We start from the raw sequence: 25,771 nt of genomic DNA, 5'->3' as shown, positions 1-25,771 counted from the left end.
CTATCGAGAAAGATTTTATCAAATGCTTTACTAAAATCCATGCAGGCAATATATACTGCCTTAATCTTATTGATCACCTTGTCACCTCCTCAAAACAAAACAGTGACATTTGTAAGATGTCACTTGCCATGCATCCTTCCCCTCCCCAGTCCTCTCACTAGTCCCATTGTCTCCGCCCACTTACTTTCTTTGTCCTACCACATCCCCTGACATCAGTCTGAAGAAAGGTCTCGACCTGAAACGTTGCCAATTCCTTCTCTCCATAGATGCTGCCTCACCAGCTGAGTTTCTCCAGCATTTTGTGTCTACCATGTATAAATCCATATTGACTATCCCTATTTAGCCCATTATCTTCCAGTAAGTAAATAAGTAAACCCCATCCCAAATAATCCTGTCCACAGCTTCCTTTCCACTGACATGAGGCTCGCCAACCTATAATTTCCTGAATTATCTCCTTCCCTTCTTAAATGAAGGAACAATATTGGCTACTGTACTTTCCAGATCTCTGAGATATTGAGAATTGCTTGAGAAAATATAAGGATCTTCACCAAGGCCCCTGCAATCTCTGTGTGCAATCCCTGCAAACACTTCCTATTTTCAGACTTCCATCATGTGCAGTTGTGCTTTTCAGTTACCATACTGATTTGGTCACTGGAGAGAATGCAGAACAGATTCATTTCACCAGTCAGCATTTCTGGATGTAGAATCGCTGACTCAGCTATATGAGCCGTCTCCTCGAGCTTCTGTACTTATCCTGCTCCCCGGGCTGTAATTCCTCCCCTTCTTTTGGAACAAACGAGGAACCATTCTCCAACTGACATCACCACCTGACATTGAGGTTTGTCAGTGCAGAGCTGCTTGTCAGCTTCCTAGTAGCCACAGGGACTCTCCCTAGGGATTAGGGTTGAGGACAAGTCAGCTTGATATCCTTTCCACCTGCTCGGCTGCCCATAGGGAAAAGATTACAGTTCACCTTAACTGGCATCCAATTCTCCCCAGGAACCCCAGGGACAGCTTTCAGACGGAACCATTGCAAACAAGGCCAGTGTTTCTCAGATGGTCACTAAGGCAGAAATAATATTGATCACTCAGGACAAAGCCCACACTGGGAGTGGAAGGGTGTGGGATGAGAGAGGAACACCCATTCCTTTCTACTGTTTCTCTACAGCACGGAAACAGGCCATTCGGCCCTTTCTTGGGTCCCACCTGCCTGCACTCGTCTACCACAGCAGTCATTCCATTTAACACCCAAGGTAGGTGTTGGTCAACTGAGCAGTTGCGAGAGACCTTTCCAGGTCAGCTGCAGAGGAATGAAGGTTGAAGGGCAAGGGGTGTGCACAGAAAGCCTTAAGCTGTGGGGAGTCAATCTAGTCAGGGAGAGGATGGAAGCTTGGAAGCAAGAAATACGTAGGAGAATTAGGTAGAATGTAGCTGGATGGAGGTGGTGGTTTAGGTAACAGTGCTAATGTGCGGTTAAATAAGAGAAAACATTATTCAGATTACACTGGGAGAATTGTGTGCATCTCTGGTCTACACACTAGAGGAAAGATATGGTTGTGCTGGAGAGAGTACGGCATAGCTTTGCCAGGATGTTACCTGGGCAGGAAGACTTTAGTTTTTGGGAAAGAGTGGATCGGCTGAGATTGCTTAACCTGGAAGAGGTGGAGGTGTGACCTGTCACGGTATCTAAAATCACTTGTCCCCAGCTGCCTATACCTGACCCTGTGACTTCTCATTTTCCATGACCAGCAACAATAACTCTCATCATCCAGTGTCCCTTACGCCCACTTGCCTTGCCCTTCACATTAACAACAATATACATACCTTGAACTCTGACTAACATTTTTGCAGTATCCCACTTTCCGGACATCCCTTTAACCACAACCAATCTACTCCAATAAACCTTTGCTAGTTCCTGTCTAATACCATCAAGGTTGACATTACCCTAATTTAGAACTTTTACTTGTGGATCAGCTATATAGTAGATACCCATAACCATTTAAAATCTAATAGAATTATGATCGCTGGTCCCAAAAATGCTCACCCACTGACACTTCAGTCTCTTGTCCTTGCAAATTTCCTCAGAGTAGATCAAACTTGCCTATCCCTTGTAAGGCCTTCTACAGTACATTTTGTCTGTGGCAACAGACGGCAAAAATTCCACACTGAATAAATATACTGAATAAATTGAACAAACTGAATAAATTCCATCCCATCTAAGCTTTGGTACTATGGCAGCCCCAGTCTACACTGGGAAAGTTAGTTCCCGACTGTGACAATCCAATTAGTCTTGCAGTTGGCTGCATGCTCCCGGCATATTTGTTCCTCTTATTCCCAATGACTATTTGGGAGCCTCTAGTACAACCCCAACAGTGATTATCCCCTTTTTATTGGTGAGCTCCATCCATAGTGCCTCACTGGATGATTCTTCAGTTATGTCATCTCGGACTACTGCCATGATGTTCTCCGTAATCAATAAAGCAACTCCCTCTCCTCTCATTTGTATCACTTTGTTTCACACCTGTAGTACATGTACCTGGAACATTAAGCTGCTAGTCCTGTCTTTCCCTTAGCCGGGTTTCTGCAATAGATGTAACATCCCAATTGCACGTACTCACACTCTTGAGTCCGTTTGTCTTACCTGTCAGGCTTTTATCATTGAAATAAACACAATTTGATCCAACTGGTTTTCCCTCGCTCCACGCCATGCTCCTGCCTATCCTGTCTACTTAACTTGCTGTCATTAACTTCTGTATTGACTACCAGCTTTCCATCTGCCTCACTACAGAATGGGATGCCATCCTCCTGCCAATCTGGTTTAAACCCTTCCAGGTAGCACCAACGAACCCACCTGCCAGAACTTTCGATACATTCCATTTCAGGCGACCGCCTGTCCTTCTTGTGCAAGGCACTGCTGCCGCAGAAGAGGTCCCATCGAGGGGGCGACACACCATTCTGGAGTCCCGTTTGCCAGCACAGTATCTCGTTCCTCGAACTAATGAGTCTCTCATCACAATAGGTCTGTCTGATTTCACCCTAGCCCACCGTGCCTCAGAGCCAGGCCTGACATCACAGAGCTGAGTGCTGTTGCTGCTCTCAGAAAGTGTTCCTTTCACCCAATAGTATCCAAACGGGTATACTTGTTTTCCAACATGGAATGGCCACAGGGAATTCCTATGCTCTCCATTGATTCCCTTTCTTAAAAGTCCAGAAGTCATCCAGCTGCAGCTCCATCTCCCTCATGCAGACTGACAGCAACCGCAGTTGGACACACTTCCCACAGGTGCAGTCCTCGGGGACACTGACTTGCCAAATCCTGCAGGAGAAGCCTACCCATGTCCTAACTGCAAAACCTAATTGAACTACGACCAAGGAAGAGATACAAAGAAAACAGACTTTACCTTATCTTGCCATTGTCTTCTGCTCAGCCTCTTTGTCAAAGCCTCAACACTTACCCTCAAATGCAGCACTTGAGCCTCAGCATAGCTTTGACCAAAATGGCCACTCAGCTAGTGCCTCCCTTCCAGTTTTATACCTTCAGGGGCAGTCACAGCCAGATACAGCTGCTTTTTATAAAGTGTACCACTGGGGCACAGAACTGGTGGAAGTGCATCTTTCATAGGACAACACTGGAGTATAGTGGGAACAGGGCCATGTGTGACAAGGGTACAGTACTGGCCTGAGCCACAGTATGAGCCTGTCACTGTGTGACACAGGTAACAATGTGGATAAGTCTGTCGCTACATAATACGGTACAATATTGGTGTGAATATGTCTATCACTATATAACACGAGTACAGTACCTGGTAGGGTAGGGTAATACTGTATAATACAAGTACAGTACAGGACGGCATGGATATGTGACTTTATAATACTGGGGTACAGTACTGGAGGGACCAGATACCATTCATGGTATAATAGTGGGATATAGTACTAATGGGGATCGTATTTGGCTCTGTAGTACTAGTGGGGACAGTCTATCACTGTATAACACTGGTACAATACTGGTGGTGACCAGTCTGTCATGATGTAACACTGGGGTATGGTACTGGTGGAGACAGGTTATTGCAGTATAATACTGTGGTATAGTCTGGTGGGGACATCTTTCACTATATATCACGGATACAGTACTGGTGGGGACAGGGTTCCATCACTGTTTAATACTGGGATACAGTATTGGTGGGGATGAATCTGTCACTATGGCATTGTGGTACACTACTGGTGGGGATGGGTAATTGTTTGTATAATGCTAGGTTACTGGTGGCGATGGACTAACACTGTGTAACACTGGGTTACAGGACTAATGCACAGTTCTATCAATGCATAACATGGGAATGATACTGGTGGGGACACGTCTGTCACTACAGAAGCATGCCTTGCGGCTTCTTCACCACCCTGTCTATCTGTGTTTCCACTTTCAAAGAACTGTGTGCTTTAACTCCCAGGTCTCTCGATTCAACAATGCTCCCGATGCTCTGCCATCCACTGTGTATTTCCTGACTTGGTTTAAGAAATGGAAAATTGGGAGAGTGTGAAGCCTCCACAGCCAACACATCGTTCTCCAAAATTTCCACCATCTTCAACGTGATCCCACTACCAGTTACAAGTTCCCATCCCCAACCCTTTCTGCATTCTGCATAGACCACTCTTGCTGTAACGCCCTGGTCACCTCACATTCCACTTGGGTAGCCTACAACCCAACAGCATAAACATTGAATTCGCCAATTTCAAGAAACCCCATTCCCGTCCTTCTCTTCTACCCAGTTGCGACTACTCCTCCCCCAAACCACCCAAGCACACCTTTGATTCCACTCTGCCCATCGCTATCACCTATTTCCTTTCCCCGCCTCCACCTCCTCCACCTCCTCCACAGCTCCTCTCTACGCCAAATCCCCCATTTTCATAGCCCCACCACCATATAAATTCTACACTATCCCTCCCTCTGTGTCTATATTTCACTTCCTTCCTTTCTTCCTTGTCCGATTCCACCATCTGCCCCCCTGTGCCTTCTCCATCTATCACCTCCTGCCATGGTATCATCTCCACCCTTTGAACCCCCACCTGACTCATTTGCCAATCAACTTCTCCTCATCTGAATCCACCTACCACTTGCCAGCTCTTGCCCAAACACTTCCTCTCAATTCCCTCCACCAGCTATCTCCCTTTACTCTATCAGTCTGAAAAAGATCCCAACTCAATACATTATCAATCCATTTTTCTCCACAGATGCTGTCTGACCCCTTGAGTACTTCCAAGAGAGTTAAGTGTTTAATTGTTATATGTTCTGATAACGGAACAATGGAATTCTATCTTGTAGCAGCTTAACAGGCTCATAAACTCAATCACACACATAACTGGCAACTCATTATTCCAGGGTTCGATGTTTCAAACGTGATTAAGAGGGAAGCAATAGTGGTGTATACTTGATAGTGGAAACACAAGTAGTTAGAATGGTAGGTACACAAAATTGCTGGAGAAACTCAGCGGGTGCAGCAGCATCTATGGAGCGAAGGAAATAGGCGACGTTTCGGGCCGAAACCCTTCTTCAGACTGATGGGGGGTGGGGGGGAGAAGGAAGGAAAAAGTGAGGAGGAGGAGCCCGAGGGCGGGGGCATGGGAGGAGACAGCTCGAGGGTTAAGGAAGGGGAGGAGACAGCAAGGGCTAGCAAAATTGGGAGAATTCAACGTTAATGCCATCAGGATGCAAACTGCCCAGGCGGAATATGAGGTGCTGTTCCTCCAATTTCCGGTGTTGCTCACTCTGGCAATGGAGGAGACCCAGGACAGAGAGGTCGGATTGGGAATGGGAGGGGGAGTTGAAGTGCTGAGCCACCGGGAGGTCAGGTAGGTTATTACGGACTGAGCGGAGGTGTTCGGCGAAACGATCACCCAACCTACGCTTAGTCTCCCCGATGTAGATCAGCTGACATCTAGAGCAGCGGATGCAGCAGATGAGGTTGGAGGAGATACAGGTGAACATTTGTCGCACCTGGAACGACTGCTTGGGTCCTTGAATGGAGTCGAGGGGGGAGGTGAAGGGACAGGTGTTGTATTTCTTGCGGTTGCAACGGAAAGTGCCCGGGGAGGAGGTGGTACGGGAGGGAAGGGAAGAATTGACAAGGGAGTTGCGAAGGGAGCGGTCTTTGCGGAAGGCAGACATGGGGGGAGATGGGAAGATGTAGCGAGTGGTGGGGTCACGTTGGAGGTGGCGGAAATGGCGGAGGATTATGTGTTGTATTTGACGGCTGGTGGGGTGAAAGGTGAGGACCAGGGGGACTCTGCCCTTGTTGCGAGAGCGGGGATGGGGAGAGAGAGCAGTGTTGCGTGGTATGGATGAGACCCTGGTGCGAGCCTCATCTATGGTGGCGGAGGGGAATCCCCGTTCCATGAAGAACGAGGACATTTCCGATGCCCTGGTATGGAATGTCTCATCCTGGGAACAGATGCGGCGTAGGCGGAGGAATTGGTTATAATGTAAGAAGGCATATGATATGCTTGCTTTCATTTGTCAGTGCACTGAGTGTAAGAATCAAAAACTCATGAGGCAACTTTATAGGACTTTGGTTAGACTGGATTTGGAGTATTGTCTGCAGTTCTGTCAACTCATTACAGGAAGCATGTGGAGGCTTTGGAAAGTGTGAATGGGAGGTTTACCAGGATGATACCTGGATTGGGGTTATTAGCTACAGGGAGAGGTTGGGCAGACGGATTGTTTTCTCTGGAACACCAGAGGTTGTGGGGAGACCGGATAGAAGTACAGTATAACATTTGAGAAACTTAGATAGGATAAACAGTCGGAATCTTTTTCAAATACTAGAGGGTACAGCTGTAAGGTGAGAGGGGCAAAGTTTAAAGGAAATTGACAGGGCAATTTTTCACATGGAGGATGCTGGGTGTCTGAAATGTACTGCTTGTGTGGTGTTTGAAGCAGATTGTTAGTGGCATTTAAAATACTTTTGAATAGGCATATTGATATGCAGGGTATGGAGGGGTTTGGCTTATACGCAGGTAGATAAGTGATGGTGTTCTTCCCTCCTCCCTGTCTCTCTCCAGCATGCATTCAATCACTGCTGTTGCAGCCCCTAGGAGGATTCTGCAGATGGGTTTGGGTCCAGCCTATGTTGCAGGAACAGGGCCGTCATGATCCCAACACCGTGGCTTCCAATCCAAAGTCCACTCTCCCACCAACACCCTTCCTGGGCTTCTAACAGTGCCAGAAGCTCTGAGCTAGTTGCCATGGTACCCAGACTCATCAATAGGGATGATCTTTAACTGAGAGAGCCAAAACCCTTTAACTGTGCCAGCTGTACTGCCAACCACTGCTCCAGCAGGCACTGCCCCAACTCAGGGCACACTCAGCTTCGGAAATGCCCTGTGGATAGATCTCCCTGATGTCACTGGTTACCATGGCACCCAGAGTTTACAGAGGAAGCAAGGCCTCCAATGACCTCCCCCATCTAACTGCCACAATTTTCAGGAAAACTAGTCTCGCAGAAACAAAACCTCACCTGTGCTAACACTGATGTATATTCACTTCAAATAAAAATAGCTGCAGAATGCTTCCACTGGGAACAGCTCGAGGCTCCTGGACTCCAAGAGCTGGATGTGTTAAAAATAATGATGCATTTATCTGACAACTAATTAAATATTCCGACAAATGAATTAAATTAAGCTGTGCGAGGACTTGTGTTGGCTCAGTACCAAACCAACAGCAACCCTTTCCACTAATACATTGAGGCACTCACCTGCTCACTGCCAACAAACCCTGATAATATTTATCTTCCTGCCACAAATAAATCCGAAACACAGAGACTTCTTCTTGCTTCTCTTCCTTGATTTCCCTGACACCTCCATGCCTCTAGCTGTGCCAGTTGAATCTCCTCACTTCTACAACCCCCTCTGGTAGTTGTTTCCTGAAAATAATTCCTCCTTCTCATTCTCCGATTGAGAATTTGTGTCTTTCTCTCATTGTCCCTGGGGTCTCACCCTCAGCAAGTTCCACGGCAACTTTTCCTCAATTACAGTAATACACTGCTTCCGTATCAGCTCAGACACTGATGACCTTAGAGACTTAACCTCTCTTTTGAAGTCACCATGCAGCATCAAGTGTTTCATGAATTGCATTGGGAAAACAGAGACCACTGTTGCAATTGGAACTGTGTTAGCCAGACTGGCTAACGCAGTTCCAATTGCAACAGTGGTCTCAGTGGGTCAGCACTCTGAGCAGGCCACCCTTCTTTCGACCCCATGTCACTGCTATATAACATGGTGCCATGGCAAATAGACTTGGTGAATAAACCTGATTCTTCCCAGCACCACCCCCAGCACAGCAGACATTAATTCTCAGACATCCCCTCTGCCTAGAGGAAGGTATGCCTTGGATCTGTCTGTGATTTGGAACTATCGACTCCTTGCGTTCCAGCACCAATGCCTTTACCTCCATCTCCATCCCTTTTGTCTCCTGATCCTATCAAAACCTCACGCTCACATCACCTCCCTCATCTTTTCCCCCCTTGCCTCCTCCCCTCCACCTCCATTATCTCCATCCTCCCCTCACATGCCTCCCTTCCAATGCCCCACCTCAACTGCGTCTGTGGAATTCTCTGCCTCAGAGGGCGGTGGAGGCAGGTTCTCTGGATGCTTTCAAGAGAGAGCTAGATAGGGCTCTTAAAAATAGCCAAGTCAGGGGATATGGGGAGAAGGCAGGTACTGATTGGGGATGATCAGCCATGATCACATTGAATGGCGGTGCTGGCTCAAAGGGCCAAATGGCCTACTCCTGCACCTATTGTCTATTGTTAACTCTGTCAATTTCTCTCCACCTCTTCTCCTCCCTCCTCTGAATTTCTTGAACTTCCCCCTTAGCTTCCTCCCTCCTAATCACTTCCTTTTCCATCTCAATCTCCCCCTCCTTCTCACTCCCCTCCTCTTCATCTCACTGTCCCTCGACCTCCTTTTCTCCTCCATTCCCTCCTCCTCCCTCAATGGTTCAAGAGCCTGAGACCTCTTCATCAACACTCACTTCCTCCTGATATCTCCTCAATTCCAACAACCTCCAGTTTCTGCACACAGGAGGGCTAGGATGGCTTGAAGGGAGAATCCTCACAAATGAAACTCACCAACATTCTCCAGCAATATATCTGAAATTATATTACTAATTTACTTTAGTTCGGTATGCACCCCAGCACGCTACTCCTCCGATAGACAGTGCCCCCTTATGAAAAGTAGAGTGAAAATGGCACACACACATCAGTTAGAAGCTGACACAAAACAAACTCAAGCCACCAACTGTGTCTGTATTGTAACCTTTCTCTGCCTGGCAGAATGTCTTTCTTGCCACAGATTGTCCATTCCAGCTGAAGATAACACTGGTTGTATGCACCTCTGGTCACCAAAATATGGGAAGGAAGTGATAGCTATAGAGAGAGTGCAGAAGAGATTCACCAGGATGGTTGCCTGCAATGGAAGGCTGTAATGATAAGGAGATTGGATAAACAGTTTTTTTTTTCTCATTGCAATGTCTGAAGGGTGACCTTGTAGAGGCTTATAAAGTTATGAGGGGCATGGATAGGATAAATAGTCAGACTCTTTTTCACAGCATATGAGAGTATAGAACAAGAGGACCTAGATTTAAGGTGCAGGGGAGAAATTTAAGGGAGATCTGATGAGTAAACTCTTTCACACAGAAAGTGTCAATTTTATTTCACTGCCAGAGGAAGTGGTAGAGGAGGGTACCATTACAACATTTAAAAGACATTTGGAAAAGTATATGAATAGGAAAATCTTAGGTACTGTATGATCCTAATATGAGCAAATCGAATTGTGCTACAACTCTCTGAAAACACTGTATCATTCAATGGGTTGGGAGCAGAGGCGACATAAGGTGAAATCCACAGCAATAGCCTAACACAGAATGTGGGCAATCATTGGCAAACCTTGCTAAAGAATGGCAACTCCCGGCAACATGGCTAAGTCTAGCGAACCAGTCTTCAGAGAGAGAAAATTATCACATGTCCTATCCATCACATTTTAAACCTTGTTTTGAAAGAGACTTCAATATCTATTGGAAATGAACCAGAACACTTGTCCTTTTGCTGATTTGCAGAATGAAGAGAAAGTGACTAATGAGGTAGCAGCAGTGTTTAAATTATTCATGATGAGCTCACAACCAGCTAAGGCAAGAGTGGAGGCAAACAGAAAATGTGAATGAATAGTAATTTCAGAGAAGATATTTTGAGGAATGGTCTTCTTGTCATGAATAAAGACGTCTTTGAAGTCCTTGGCTGAGTGAGAACAGCATATGGTTGGCATAAAATATTATACTGGATTGTTAGAGACAATTCTCACCACTCTTCCCCAGCCTGTTCTCTCCAGATCACCTCATATAACTTAGAACAGTACAGCACAGAAACAGGGTCTTCAGCCCATAATGTCCACACTGAAAATAATGTTGTTAACCTCCTTGTCTTTATTCTCTGCAGAGAAAAAGAAACAATCCCTGGAATAATGTCGATTGCTAAAACATGGCAAATATTTAGCATGTTCTAAAGAAGCTGGAGTAGGGCATTCAGGCCCTCTGCCATTCAATAAGACAGTGAGAACAGGTACTAGAGAACAACACAGAGAAGGAACATACTGTGGTCTCCTTCAGCAACAAGCAGCTTCTGTTAGGGAAAAGGAAGTGCCAATGTCATGGGCTGAACCCCTAACTGTGGTCTCTATTACTTCTAAACCAGGTGAGCTGAGCTGGTGAGGGCACTGCCCAAAAAGCCATGAGGATAGAGATGAGCATACAATGCACCGATGGGATATGACGATGGCCTTACCAACTGTACTGGCAGTGAATGCCCACACCACATTACAGACATTCACTGTCTTCCTTACTGTCATTCACCAATTGTTACACAGTGGCTAAGCCTAACTCTTTTATAGTTTATAAAGGATTCATCATTGACCTTGGAGAACAGTGCCCAAAGAAAGAAACGGACATGGCTGCATGGTGGTGCAGTGGTAGTTGCTGCCTTACAGTGTCAGGGATCTGGGTTCAATCCTGACTACAGGTGCTGTCTGTACTGAGTTTGTACGTTCTCCCTGTGGTCTGCGTGAGTTTTCCCTGGGAGCCTCGGTTCTCCAGTTTCCTCCCACTCTCCAAAGACATACAAGTTTGTATTTTAATTGACTTGGCAAAATTGCATATTGGCCCTAGTGTGTGTGTGGGATCGTGTTAGTGTGTGGGGATCACTGGTCAGCACGGACTCTTTGCCGAAGGAACTGTTTCCGCAATGTATCTCTACACTAATCTAAACTAAACTAAACTAAACTAAACTAAACTATACTAAATGTGTCTGCTTGAAGCTCAAATGCTCAAGGATCCCATCTGGGTTTGTGCCAGCCACCCAAGAGAATAAAGCCACTGTTGTCAGTACACCAGAGTGTAAGGCAATGAGGAGGAGCAAAAACCTGGTGCTCTCCACACAATAAGGAAAGCTGACATCAAGGATTGAGGGTGTGCTGACTGGCTTATTGACAGAAGAAAGTGAATGGTGGTGGAGAGTTGCTTTTCCGGTTGGAAGTCTGTGAACAGTGATGTACATTTGGGATCGGGGCCGGGAACCTTGCTGTAAGTGATGTATATTAACATGCGAATAGAGGATATACAATGCATTCAGAAAGTATTCAAACCCCTTCACTTTTTCCATATTTTGTTACAGCCTTATTCTAAAATGGATTAAATTCATTTATTTTTATCATCAATAAAATACCCCATAATAAAAAAGCAAAAACAGGTGTTTAGAAATCTTTGCAAATTAAAAAGAAATAACTGAAATATTACATTTACATAAGTATTCAGACCCTTTACTCAGTACTTTGTTGAGACACCTTTGGCAGCGATTACAGCCTCAAATCTTCTTGAGTATGACTCTACAAACTAGGCACACCTGTATTTGGGTAATTTCTCCCATTCTTCTCATTCTTTCTCTCAAGCTATATCAGGTTGGATGGGAAGTCCTGGTGGTTCCAAAGTTCTTCCATTTAAGAATGACGGAGGCCAGTGTGCTCTTCGGGACCTACAATGCTGCAGACATTGTTTTATACCCTTCCTCAGATCTGTGTCTCGACACAATCCTGTCTCGGAGGTCTACGGACAATTCCTTTGTCTTCATGGCTTGGTTTTTGTTTGACATGCACTGTCAACTGCGGGACCTTATATAGATAGGTGTGTGCCTTTCCAAATCATGTCCAATCAATTTAATTTACCACCGGTGGACTCCAATCAAGTTGTAGAAACATCTCAAGGATAATCAATGGAAACTGGATGAACCTAAGCTCAATTTTGAGTGTCATAGCAAAGGGTCTGAATACTTATGTAAATGTGATATTTCAGTTATTTATTTTTAATTACTTTGCAAAAAATTTTAAACACCTGTTTTCGCTTCTTCATTCTGGGGTATTGTATGTACATTGATGATAACAAAAAATGAATTTAATCCATTTTAAAATAAGGCTGTAACGTAACAAAATGTGGAAAAGGTGAAGGGGTCTGAATACTTTCTGAATGCACTGTATGATTCGTAAGTTTGCAAGTGCAATGGAAGTCAAGGTGGTGGATCACTAGAAAAGTTGTCTAAGGCTTGAACAAGATATAGATCGGATGGAAAATTAGATGCAGCATTGGCAGATGGATAATACGCGAGGTGATATATTTTAGGAAATCAAATAGGGGTAGGACATATACAGTAAATGGGAGGGCACTAAAGAATGTTCATGAACATTACAGATATTTCTCACCTTATGTGAGGGAACGAGGGAAGTTAACAATTATATCTCGGAGGGCACGTGACAGAAGAAGAGGTGCTGGAGGTCTTATAATGCATATAATAAGAGAAATCCCATGGATCTCATCGTGAATCCTTGGACGTTGTGGGAACGGAGATGAGGAAACACTTTTTCTCACAGAGAGTGGTGAGTCTGTGGAATTCTCTGCCTCAGAGGGCAGTGGAGGCAGGTTCTCTGGATGCTTTCAAGAGAGAGCTAGATAGGGCTCTTAAAAATAGCAGAGTCAGGGGATAAGGGGAGAAGGCAGGAACAAGGTACTGATTGGGGATGATCAGCCATGATCACATTGAATGGCGGTGCTGGCTCGAAGGGCCAAATGGCCTACTCCTGCACCTATTGTCTATTGTCTATTGTCTATTGAGTACCACAGAATGGTGAGCCCAACGTCAACGGCGAGGATAATTATTAGGCGGGACTCTGACAGAGAGGATCGACATGTGTTTGGAAAGGCTGATTAGAGATAGTCAGCATGGCTTTGTGCATGGAAAACCATGTGTCACAAATTTGAGTTTTTATAAAAAGGTGACCAAGAAGATTGATGAGGGCGGTGTGATAGATATTGTCCACATGAACTTTAACAAGACTTTAACAAGGTAAGAGAAGGTCTGGAATGCTAGATCAAATGGGATCCAGGCCCAGCTAGCCAGTTGGATACAAAATTGGCTTGAAGGTAGGAGAGTGTGGTGGTAGAGGATTATTTTCCAGGCTGGAGGTTCTGCAACGAATAGTGTGCCACAAAGATCAGTGCTAGATCCACTGTTCGTTATTTATATTATCAATTTGGATGTGAATGTAGGTGACATGTTTATGACATTTGTGAAGGATACTAAAATGGATGGTATAGTGATCAGTGAAGAATTTTACCTACAATTACAATGAGATAATCAATTGAGCAAGTGGGCCAAGGAATGTCAGGTGGAGTTTAATTCAGGTAAATGTGAGTTGTTGCATTTTGGTAAGATAAACCAGGGCAGGACTTACCCAATAAATGGTAAGGCTCTGTCGAGCGTTATACAAAACAGACAAAGAGGTTCAGTTCCTTGAATGTGACAAACAGGTAGACAGAGAGGCGAAGGAGACATTCATTGGTGGGAAGGATGTGGGAATCATTATCAAGAATATTACCAGGACTGGACAAATTGAATAATAAGGAGAAAAAGAAGGACTTTTTTCCCTAGTGCGAAGGAGGCTAAGGAATGTTTTGTGGGGTATGTGCCAGGCATAGGTAAATGAGACAAGCTTGGTGAACCAACTTGGTTGGCATGGACTGCTTGGTTAGCCAACTTTGTTGACTGAGATATATGATTTATCAATAGAAAAAGGTGAAGTGATAGAAAACTGAAGGATGGATAATGTTGTGTCTCTATTTAAGAAGAGCTGCAAGGAAAAGCCAGGAACTATAGATTAGTGAGCCTAATATCTGTGGTTAGCAAGTTACTGGAGCGTATTGTGGGGAATATATGAATTTGGATAGACAGGGCCTGATTATGTATAGTCAGCATGGTTTTATACATGGGAGATCATGTGTATTGAATCATTGTTCCATGAAAGTGGCGTCACAGGTAGACAGGGTAGAAAAGAAGGGTTTCAGTACATTGGCCTTCATCTGTTAGGGTATTGAGTAGATGTGTTAGGATGTGATATTACAATTGTACTAGATGTTGGTGATGCCATATTTGGAGTATGGTGTTCAGCTTTGGTCATCCTGTTATAGGAAAGATGGTTTTAAGCTGAAAAGAGTGCAGAGAAAATTTACGAGGATGTTGCCTGGGCTTGAGGGCATGAAAAATAGGGATAGGGTCGGCAGGCTAGGACATTATTTCTTGGAGTGCATGAGGATGGGGGGTGACCTTATAGAGGTATATAAGATCATGAGCGGAATAGAGAGAGTAGATGCGTGGAGTCCTTTACCCAGAGTAGGGGAATCAAGAATCAGAAGACATAGATTTATAGTGAGGGGAAAGATTTGAATAGCAACTTAAGGGGCCACTTTTTCACACAGAGGGTGGCAGGTATATGCAATGAACTGCCAGGGGAAATAGTTGAGGCTGGTACTATAACAACATTTAAAAGACATTCGGGCAGGTACATAGATGGGAAAGGTTTGGAACAATATGGGCCAAATGCTGATTGGTAGGATTTGTGTAGATGGGGCATCTTGGTCGGTATGGGCAAGTTGGGCCAAAGGGAATCTTTCTATGCTGTATGACATATGACATGTTGGGCTGAAAGGCCTATTTCCTGTATATAGTCTATGGCTCGATAACACAAGGTCCTTGAGGTTTAAGTCCTTAATTTTCCTGAAGTAGCAATGTGGATGTGGAGGTGAAGTAGGCAAATTACATGCTTGTCCTCAGAGCACATAGGTATATAAGGTTGGTATATTATGGTGTTTTCATGAAAAAAACTAGTTGGGGTGCATTTGGAGTATTGTGTATAGTTCTTGTTCTGCTGGAGATGATGCAGAGGAAATTTTCTAGGATGTTGGCTGAATTGGAAAATTTTACTTCCGGGGAGCGATTTAATATTTTGGGCTTGGAGTGAAAGATATAATAAGTATGTAAGATTTTTAGAGATACAGATAGAGTAGATAGTTAAAATCTGTGTCCCATAATCAGGGTATTAAAAGAGAGAGTGGGTAGGTTTAAGAATCGAGGAATTCGTTTTTTTTGGGGGGGTCTGAGGGGTATGATTTTTTTTACACAGATAATGATTGATATCTGTAACGAGAACGATATAATCTGATCAATCACTGTGTTTCCGAGGCATTTAGACAGACACCTAAACAGGCAAGGCACTGCAGGATATGGACCGGGTTTGGGCAAATGGAGTTAGTGTAGATGGTCAAAAAAGTCAAGATGGATGTAGTGAGTAGGCAGGAACAGCTGAACGTGGTTTAAACCGAAGATAGACTCAAAATGCTGGAGTAACTCAGCGGGACAGGCAGCATCTCTGGAGAGAAAAAATGGGTGTCGTTTCGGGTCGAGACCCTTCTTCAGACTGATCAGACTGATGGATGTGGTGGGCCCGTTTCTGTGCTGTACGACTTCCCCACAGCCGGCTGACAATCCGTCGCCAGAGAGCACATCCCCCTATCCCACGGAATTCTTTCAGCGTTTGATCAGATCACTATTCAGCCTTTGAAGACTATCCTAATAAATCTGCCCTGGAAATGTAATCCTTGTGCCCTGGGGGTTGAATCTAAATTTCACCCCTTTCTAAGGCCAACACATTACACCCAGAAGTGAGTACAACATCACTCACTTCAATGTGCCTCCGGCAATTAAACTCGAGAGAATATAAAACAAGTTTATGAAACCTGTCCTTGCGAAGTTAACCCTTTACACGCTGGCGTCCTGGAACTGTCGTCACCAACAGTGTCATTGAAACATTCAGTCTGAAGAAGGGGGCTCGATCCGAAACGTCACCCATTCCTTCTCTCCAGGGATGCTGCCTGTCCCGTCGAGTTACTCCAGCAGTTTGTGTCTATGTGCCATTGAAAAAATCCTTATAGATTAAAAACATGAATCAGCTCTTACCATTTTTATCAGCTCTTCTGAATATCTAGAGGGATCAAGAACATATCAATCAGGATAGTTCAGACACTGGGTAAAACACAAATTCAGCTGAAATTCAAACACCAATCTATACAGGGCAAGCCCCCCCCCCCCCCCCCCCCCTCCCCTCCCCTCCCCTCCTCGTTTACGTTGCATTTCAGAAGCAAATCCTTGTGGTCAGGTGAGCACAATCAACCCTCATTCATAATTTTACATAAGTCTAACTTTGGCCAGTTTATCACTCGTTTCCCGGCGGTAATAAGATTCCCCTCTCCCCTTCGCTCTCGCTCCCTCCCTCTCTCTCCATCACTTCCATTTCCTTTCCGTTTCTCTCTCCCCCCCCTCTCGTTTTCCCCCTTCATTCTTAATTTTGTGTCCATTTCTCCCGCCTCCTATCCCCACCTGCCACTCTCTGGGATGTCCTCCTTTCCCCCGTCACTCTCTCAGCTACGAGAGTATGCGTGTTCTCCCCCCACCCCCTCTCTCCCCTCGCCCCTCTCCCCCCGCTGTGTTTGGTTTGTCAATGGATGATTTTTTTTTCCGCCAAAGGGATTCTGCAGCGGTTGAAGACCACTGCCGACTGCGGGACGACGGTCCCGGCGCTCGGTCGCTACTCGCTGCGAGCAGATATTGCTCACAACCGCAGCAAACTAACGAGTGAAAGTTCCCTGTTGCCTCTCCTTCCCACCTATAACACCGGCATGTCAGACGCCATGGAGCACCAGCAAAGACAGCGCAGAATATGCTTCAAGTTGCGGACTAAAGTTGTTGATTCACCCAGGCACGGGCTTTCCCAGCCCCCGTCCGACCCCTGGGATCCGGGAAGAAGTTACCTACATCTAGTATGACTGAGATGCCTTTCCTGTTCTCGGGAACGACACGGTCCCGGCAAGCAGGTTCTCCCTTCAGGCATTCCCTGTCCCCGAACTTCTTCTCGCTCATCTTGGTGAAGACCCAGCGCAGTACCCCGTCCAGAGCCCTGATGCTGCGCTGACGCGCCGGTTGCTTGTCGAGACGCTGTCCCGTGTCCGTGCAGTAGCGAGTATCCTGAGCGCACATCTTCACATCCTGCGGACCCCTCCCCACCCCTTCCCTCCCTCCCCTCGCCGTCACCACTCACGCACTCTCGCCGAGGGAGAGGGAGATGGAGATGTAGATAGATGGAAGAGAGAGTTTGGCGGAGAAAGGAGGGAGGAGCGAGGAAGAAAGAGAGGGGGTTACATATATATACAGTGAGGGAAATAGAGGGGCAACGCCACAGCAAAATCGCCAGAGCACCGAACTGGCAGCTGCACTGTGCCGCAGGGCGATTAATATAAGCAGCCTATGTTTATTTCGGTTGTACAAATGCATTACTATAGAAAAACGAGGGTGTGTGTGTGCGTGTGATTTCCACAGTGCTCCTGTTGCGATACATCCAGACAAGATTCTTCCAACTGTATTTGTGTCCATTTGATGTTTGCGGGTGTTAGTGCATGTTCCTGTATGCGCATATGTGGGATGACTGTGCGCGCCCGTGTGTTAGTACCACTGTTATTTAAACATCTGCTGTGTGCATCTATTTTTGACTGTTTTGAGCATGTGTTTGAGTTTATATGTGTATTTCTGCATTTACATATGCCTGCGTATGACTGATTGCATTGTAATGTATGTTCATGTATGCAGTGGCAGTGCCTGTGTATCTGTATATGCGAGATTATATATTTGAGCGTTTTTATGTTGAGGCCTTATTTATCACTTTAGGTGTCCATGAATCTGTGGATTTCAGTGTGTGTGTTATGCAAGTATTGAATGTTGTATGCATATCTGTGCTTGTGTACATATGTGAGGCTGAGAGTGTGTATATGAGATCAAATTCCCCGTTTGTATCCTAACCTTATCTATTTCTGGTTCTGCAAAGATGTGTTTCTATATGTGCAAGTGTTTGTATTCTATCAGTGTGTGCATGTTTGCAAATGCACCTGTCAGTGGGTTTCCCTGCATTTATGTATATCTTTTTGTATGGCAGCTGTTCGATGAAAGAGCAGCACAGCACTTCCATGTTTGGATGGTGTGCGTGCGACCTGGAGGAGATCCTGTAGGTGGTGGTGCTCCCACCCTGGTCCTTCTTGGTGATGGAAGTTACAGTTCAGGAGGTGCTGTGGCAGGTCATGCAACTGCAATGCATGTTGTGGGCGGTACATCTTGCAGCCACTGGTCTGATTATGGTGGAGGGAGTGAATGGTTCTTGTGCTAGATGGATTGCTCATGAAACAAGCTGCTTTGACCTGCATGATGGCAAGACTCAGAGGAGCTGACATGCCTTATTGATAGTGGAATGTCTTTATGGTGTCAGGAGATGAATCATTCATTGTGGGTTACCCATCTCCTGACCTGTTCTTGTAGCCATGGTACTTGTGTGGTCCAGTTGAATTTTTGGTCAATGGTGACCCCTCAGATAGTTGATTGTGGCCTCAGTGATGAGGCAAGAGTAAGTGGTGAGACTCACTCTACTTGGAGATGGTCACTGCCTGGTGCTTTTGCTGCATGAATATTATTTGCCACTTGTGCCTGAATATTGTCTATGTATTGGTGCACGCAGACAGTAGGGATTCAGGTATTTGGATCATTGGGATCTCTTTCAGGGCAAAGGTGACCTGTACAAGAGAGACTAGTCACACTTGAACTGGAGCGGGACGGATATCCTGGTTGCTGGATCTGCTCGACAGGGTTTAAACTCGACTGGCAGGAAACTAAAGTAGTGGTATAATCTGTGAGAAAATTGAATCAAATATAGATATTAAAGTGAGCTAGTCCAGTAGGTTATGCTTACACATTTATTTTATTTTATTTTAGTTTAGTCTAGATTAGCCTAGTTTAGTTTGGTCTAGTTTAATTTAGAGATACAGTATGGAAACAGGCCCTGTGTCCCACCGAGTCCACTCCGACCATCGATCACTCATTCACACTAGTTCCATTTTATCCCACATTCTCATTCACTGCATAGGCATTAGAGGCTATTTTACACAGGCTTACACATCCAGATATCTTTGGGAATTAAGAGAAAACCAGAGCACCAGGAGGAAACCCATGCAGTCACAGAGAAAAGATGCACATTTTACACAGACAGCAATACCAGATCAGCTTTTAACCCAGGTCACTGGCACCATGAGGCAGCAGCTCTACCAACCGCTCCACTGTGTCACTCTATTTTAAGAAGTCTGATGGATAAAGCAGATGAACTTAGAACATGGATAGGCACTTGAGATTATGATATTATTATTATTATTACAGGTAAATATGGTTGAGAGAGAGGCAGCTAAATGGCCTGAGGTACAAATGCTACCGCTATGATAGAGGTGGAGGTGATTATGAGGTTGATTTGGAAGAACTTCCTGGAAATAGTCATATTTTGTGGGGTATGGTTAGCAAGGCCCTGTAGTCAGAACAATCAAACAAGGGGGATCACTTCAATGGGATTATACTCTAGGCTCTTTGAGAGTCAACAAGGATTAGAGGAACATATATAAAGGGAATTTGCGAAGTGTAGGAATAAAAGGGTTCTAATAGAATATTACTTTCCTAATATTGACTGGACTGCCATTGCGCTAAGGGATTAGATGGTAGAATTTGTTATGTGAGACCAGGCATGTTGCCAGAAACAATATGTAGGTGGCCTTACCAGAGAGGGCAAACACTCAACCTTCTTTTGCGAAACGAGACTGACCAAATGGCTAAAAAAGGATAAGGTTTGGTCCACAAATGAAAATCCTACACTGGGGCAAGCCATTGGACAGGAATTTGCAATGGTTGAAGGGGAGAGGTTGTTTGTGGAGAATGACACATCTAAGCAAGTGATAGGCTTTTAAAAGTGAGATTGGGAGAGTTCATGGCCAATATGTCCCTGCTGAAGTGAAGAACAAGGCTGACAGAATTAGGAAACCCTGGCTGATGAGGGACAATGAGGCTTTGGTCAAGTAAAAGAAGGAGGCAGATGTCAGCTCTAGGAAGCTGGAATTAAGGAAGCCCCTTGAGAATATGAGTGGTGTAGGAATACACTTGAGAAGGACATCAAGAGGGCATAAAGAGGACATGAGATATGTCTGACGGATAAGGTAAAGGAGAATCCTCAGAGATTCATTCAGTATAATAAGAGCCAAATGATAATCAGGGAGAGAGTAGTCCCCTTGCGGTCATCTAGGTGTGGAGCCACAGGAAATGAGCAAGTTCCACAGGTCGACAGATCCCCAAGGCCAGAACAGGTCTATCCTGGAAATTGTGGGAAACAAGGGGAGAAATTGTCAGATACCGTAAGACTGGAAAGTAGACTTTTGGTGTGCCTGTATTAAGGAAGGGCTTCCGACACAAGCCAAAGATCTGCAGGCTGGTAAGATGGTGGAATCATTAATGGAGGGATTCTGAAGGTCAGGATCTATCTTCTTCTGGAAAGCCAAAAACTAATTAGAAGTAGTTAGCAAGACTTCGTGCATCGGACATTGTGTCAAATTTGTTGGATCCTTTGTAAGAGATGGCAAAGAGGATCAATGAGGACAAGGCAGTGGACATTGTCCATGTGAACTTTAGCAAAGCTTTTGACAAGGGTCTGCATGGTAGGTGGGTCCAGAAGTTTATAACACATGGGATTGAGGGTGAACAAGTGAATTGGATACAACTTTGGCTGAGTAGTGGGAGGCAGAGGGCTCGATTGGAGGGTCGTTTTTCAGACTGCAGGCCTGTGAACAGTAGTGTGCTGCAGGGATCGAAGCAAGGTTCCCTAAAGTTTGTCCTGTATATTAATGATAAGGATAACAATGTTGTTGGCTGGATTAGTAAGCTTGCAGATGCCACCAAAGTTGTTTGTAAAATGGAAAGTGAAGAAGATTGTCCAAGATTGCAACAGAATGTTGATCAATTTGGAAAATGGGTAAAGGAATGTTGGATCAATTTTAACTTAGACAAGTGTAGTGAAGCATTTTGCAATATTTAACAGGGCCTGGGCGTGCACAGTGAGGGCCCTGGGAAGTGCTGTGGAAAAGAGAGAACTTGATACACTAGTACATTGGGTGTATGTGTTTCCATAAATTCATATCTGCCTTTTGCTACATGTTGGTGCCTTTGAGCATGTATCTGCGTAAATCTGTTTTACGTCTGTGTCCACATATATTTTTGGGTGAGGAAAGATAATTAGAAGATAAATCTGGATGCAGACACAGGGGATATCTCCATTGTGCTTCTGCAGCTACTCAAATGATCAAGAGGCTTCGGGATGTCACTCCAACAGTAATGTGAGACAAAGCAAGGATTCTGTCCTTTGTACTGTCCAGCTAGTTCTCCATTCATCAATGGGTGGTCCAGGGAGCCCAGTTCACCCGACACACTTGTGTCCTGGTTTTATTTTTGTTTGTAGTCTTAGTGGTAAATTAGTTGACTTGTTCTGGTCATGATAAGTGTGTTTTATTCTAATGTGTACATATGAGTCAGCTGTCATGTGCTGGTCTCATAGTGTGTGTGGAAATCCTGATGGGTTTGCGCTGGTCAGCACTGATCTTAACAGCTGTATAATAATGTCAGTGCCCATGTGTGCTGGTTTTAGGCCATCCTCATAGGGAGTGTGCTTGCTGAATGACTGAGTTGCTGAACCAGGCCAGTCAATATACTCCCTACCATACATCTGCAAAAGTTCAACTGAGAATTCAGCAACATGCTGAAATCCTCAAACTTCTAAGGAAGTAGAGGTATCGATGAGCTATCTTTGTGATTGCATCAATGTGCTGGGCCCAGGCCAGATCTTCAGAGATGTGCACACCAGGAACATGAAGCTGGTTCAAGTTTCCTTGCACCACCACTGAAGACAGATGCATGGCCTCTCAGCTTTACGTTCCTGAAATAAATCAGTAGCCTTGATCTTGCCAACATTAAGAACAAGATTGTTGTTCTTGCAGCATTCAATATGATTATTGATCTCCTGTTCGCTGACTCATCGTTACCCATTATTCGTCCATCAACGAATTTATTATTATTATTATTATCAAACTTTATTTCAGACTCATTACATAAAAATACATTGCATATAAAAACACCATAAAATACATATAAAAGCTTAGTATATTACTTGTAAAAACATCATAAATTATATACAAAAAACCCCACAATAAATGATTTTTTAATCCAGAATAAAAAGAAAGATCAGCTTCCTACAACGAGACAGCGAAACCAGTGTCTCCACAACTGGGATTCGTAGCGTGTAGTGCTAAACCTTATGTTTGACAAGCCCACGATAACTATATTTTTAGAGTCATTTATCCTGCAAATGGATTTATACGTATGATTTCTTAGGATAGCTTTTAAAGTACAGACTCTTGCAGCCACAAACATTTTACCAGCACTACACCATCTAGATTTCCTTAGTAGTGTTCTCATGACATAATTATAGACCGCCTTTAGTCTCTGAAAACTTGTCTTTCCGTAGTTTGATCACAGGTCTGCAGTATAGAGTAGTGTGCAATATGCTTTAAACAGAGACATCTTCACCACATCTGTACACGCACCAAACGTACGTAAGAGAATATTCGCCTGTACATACAGCATATGTCGTTGCCTATAAATATTCTCATCATCTGTTATTTGTTCTGAATTTATTGTCAATGAATTTAAGGTGGCGTTGGACTGTCTCTGGCTGCACAGTCATGGGTATAGAGAGAGTAAAGCAGGGGATAGACCATGCAGACCTAAGGATTGCTGATGGTCAACGAGGAGGAAGTGTTGTTGCAATTCACACTGATTGAGTCTTGCTGATGAGGAAGTTGGGGATTCAATTACAGATTGAAGAACAGAAGTCTAGTTCCCTGATTTTGAAAATAGGCTTAGAAGGCATGATGGTGTTGAGCATTTGGTCTCTGTGGTTTCTTGTAGTACCATATGTTGGTCCAAGATGTCAGGGAACAGGAAAGGGAGAGGAAGACTGTTCTCACCCTCAATCTAAACTATTAGACAGGAAGAGCAGCAAACCATTCTCATATCCCGTCACATCTCAGAACCCAGTTTATTTTCCTCATTACAGCAACAGCAAAGACTCAGTGTGACATATCACTTTCAAGCCACATCCGTTTGACTATCTGTGGGTTAATTAGTCAATTCCTACAGCGTTTTAAAGGTTGAATATAGAGATTAAAGTCCTTTCCCAGTTTACCACCTGCCAATCTTTCTGTCTCATCATCACACAAGGTCCATTAAAATATTCTCTATTTCAAATAAACAAAAAAACATCAGAAGTGATTCTAATTAGGCTGAGGCTTGTTTGATTAATGCTGATCTAATATTGTTATTCAAAGAAAAAAATATTTTCATGTCCAGGCTGGAACTAGAGAACAGTACACACAGGGATTGTGCTGAAAATAGCTTGTCCATAAAACAGTTGTGGAGAAGGACTTTCTATTTAAATAGTAAATTTAATGAGTGAGATACCTCCATCCTTCATCTCTTTCTGTGCCCTGAAAGCTGCTTTAGTGTTTTTGAAATATATATTTGGTTACAATATACCAGCCAATTATGCACTACAAAATCCTGTTGTGTAGCAATGAGATCAATGACCAGATAACGTTATTTTAATGAGTGTAAACCAAAAGCAGTGCCATGGTGTTAAGATATTGATAAAGACACATGCAACTGCTTGATTGAACTCTCTCTTTCAGGTTGCTCTCATTAATCTATCAACAAGACAGTTTCTTAAACACTGTATCACGCTAACATTCCATTTCCCCCATTCATCTTACACCCCCCACCATCTCTGCTGCAACTCAAAACAAACACGATTCCCAGATGTGATCAAAGAATGTCAACCTGAAAAATGTCTCCCACCACCAACGCCGCCTGACCGCTGAATGTTTCCAGCATTTTTTGTTGTTCCTTCTGCCTTTAGTGATGTTAATTTGGGGGCAAACTTCCCTATGAAATATAGCCAGGGATTGTTCACCCCTTCATGTGAGAGTACCTGGTTTACCATAAACCACAGGCTTGAACTACGCAGTTGGCCTCTATCACTCAGAGATGAGAGACTCTCCAGCAAGCCGCAGTTGGCAAGTTGAAAACACAAGGTTGACTGGGCACGCTTCCAAAGGATCCAGCCATCGTGCTTTTCCATCTGAGTTCACAGAATCCCAAAATAATGAAATGGATGCCAAGCCTCTTGCTGGTTTGTCTCAACCCTTCCGAGGGCAAGCACCATGCTTCATTATGATGTGCTTAACTGCCTGATTTAGGACGCCTTTAATTCTGGGGAAGCACATCAAACTCCTTCAGTTATTAGAGAGCAACAACAGAGTTGTACAATCCAATAATTAATTTGACCCTTTTTCATATCCATACTGATCCCACTTGACTGTATCAGGACCACATCCTTCCATATCTTGCCTTTTTTAAGTGCCTGTCTAAATATCGGTGAGATAGTAATAATTGGATCTGATTCCACCACCTTCTCCACAGCACATTCCAGATATCAATCTCTGTGCAAAATGAATTACCTCTTAAATTCCCTTGAGAACTTCTGCATCTCACCTTAAACCCGTGTCAATTTAATTTGATTCGGAATATTTCCTTTCTGTAAATCTTCTATCGGATCACTTCTCAGCCTCCTTCACTGCATGGGGAACAAGCCCAGCCTATCCAAACTCTCCCCGTAACTAAAGACCTCCAATCAAGACAACATCCTGGTGACTCTCCTCTGTACTCTCTTCAGCACAACCACATTCGTTGTATTGCGTAGTGACCACAACTATACAGAATACTCCAAGTTCATCTGTGTGTAATAATGAATGTTGAAGAGAGCATTTGGTAGGGTGCAGACTCTCCTCTCGGATGCTAACATCCAAAGGTTAATTTAATATTCCGACCTTATTTCTCTCCCTTCTGCTCTGAAGTTGCTTACGCCTCTCTAGGTGCCAACAACAGCATGATAGAGTCACAGAGTCACTGAGTATGGAAATAAAGAATTCAGCACACCAGGTCCATGCCAGCCAGTGGGCATCCATTCATATCAATCCGATCTTCAAGTACTTGGCTCTTAGCTTTCTATGCTTCTTTCTGGCAGTGTGTTCCAGGTACTCACTACTCTCTTCAGATCCCCTTTAAACCCTTTACCTGAAATCTATTTCATCTAGTTTTATCTGGGCAAATGTTTCCTGCAGTCTACCCTATCTATACCCTTCATAAGTTTATATACCTCAATCCTGTCCTTTCTGAAACGTTCCTGCTCTTGGGAACGCAAACCCTGTCTCCAGTTTCTCAAAACGGAATAGCTCCATCCTAGAGTATATCCCGATGACTCTCCTCTGCACCAATTATAACACCACCACCTATTTGATACAAGACTAGTGCACGAGAGTGCTGTTGAGGCAAAATGG

General features: G+C 44.3%; 1 protein-coding gene across 1 annotated transcript in view; it reads right to left on the bottom strand.

Moving 5' to 3' along the window:
- The window catches only part of necab2 (N-terminal EF-hand calcium binding protein 2), a 62,298-nt gene extending 44,817 nt beyond the window's left edge, over positions 1 to 17,481 (bottom strand). Inside the window, exons 1-2 of the mRNA XM_055648746.1 lie at positions 17,232 to 17,481; positions 16,377 to 16,401 (exon numbers count right to left, since the gene is read on the bottom strand). Coding sequence (XP_055504721.1) covers positions 16,377 to 16,401; positions 17,232 to 17,453 — 247 coding nt within the window. The 5' untranslated portion in view covers positions 17,454 to 17,481. The remainder of the gene's footprint in view (positions 1 to 16,376; positions 16,402 to 17,231) is intronic.
- Between the last annotated feature and the right edge of the window lie 8,290 nt (positions 17,482 to 25,771).

Source organism: Leucoraja erinacea, chromosome 17 (assembly GCF_028641065.1).
Source record: "Leucoraja erinacea ecotype New England chromosome 17, Leri_hhj_1, whole genome shotgun sequence".
Lineage (NCBI taxonomy): Eukaryota > Metazoa > Chordata > Chondrichthyes > Rajiformes > Rajidae > Leucoraja > Leucoraja erinaceus.
The sequence above is the reverse complement of the archived record's forward strand: the minus strand, read 5'-3'. Positions and strand labels throughout refer to the sequence as shown.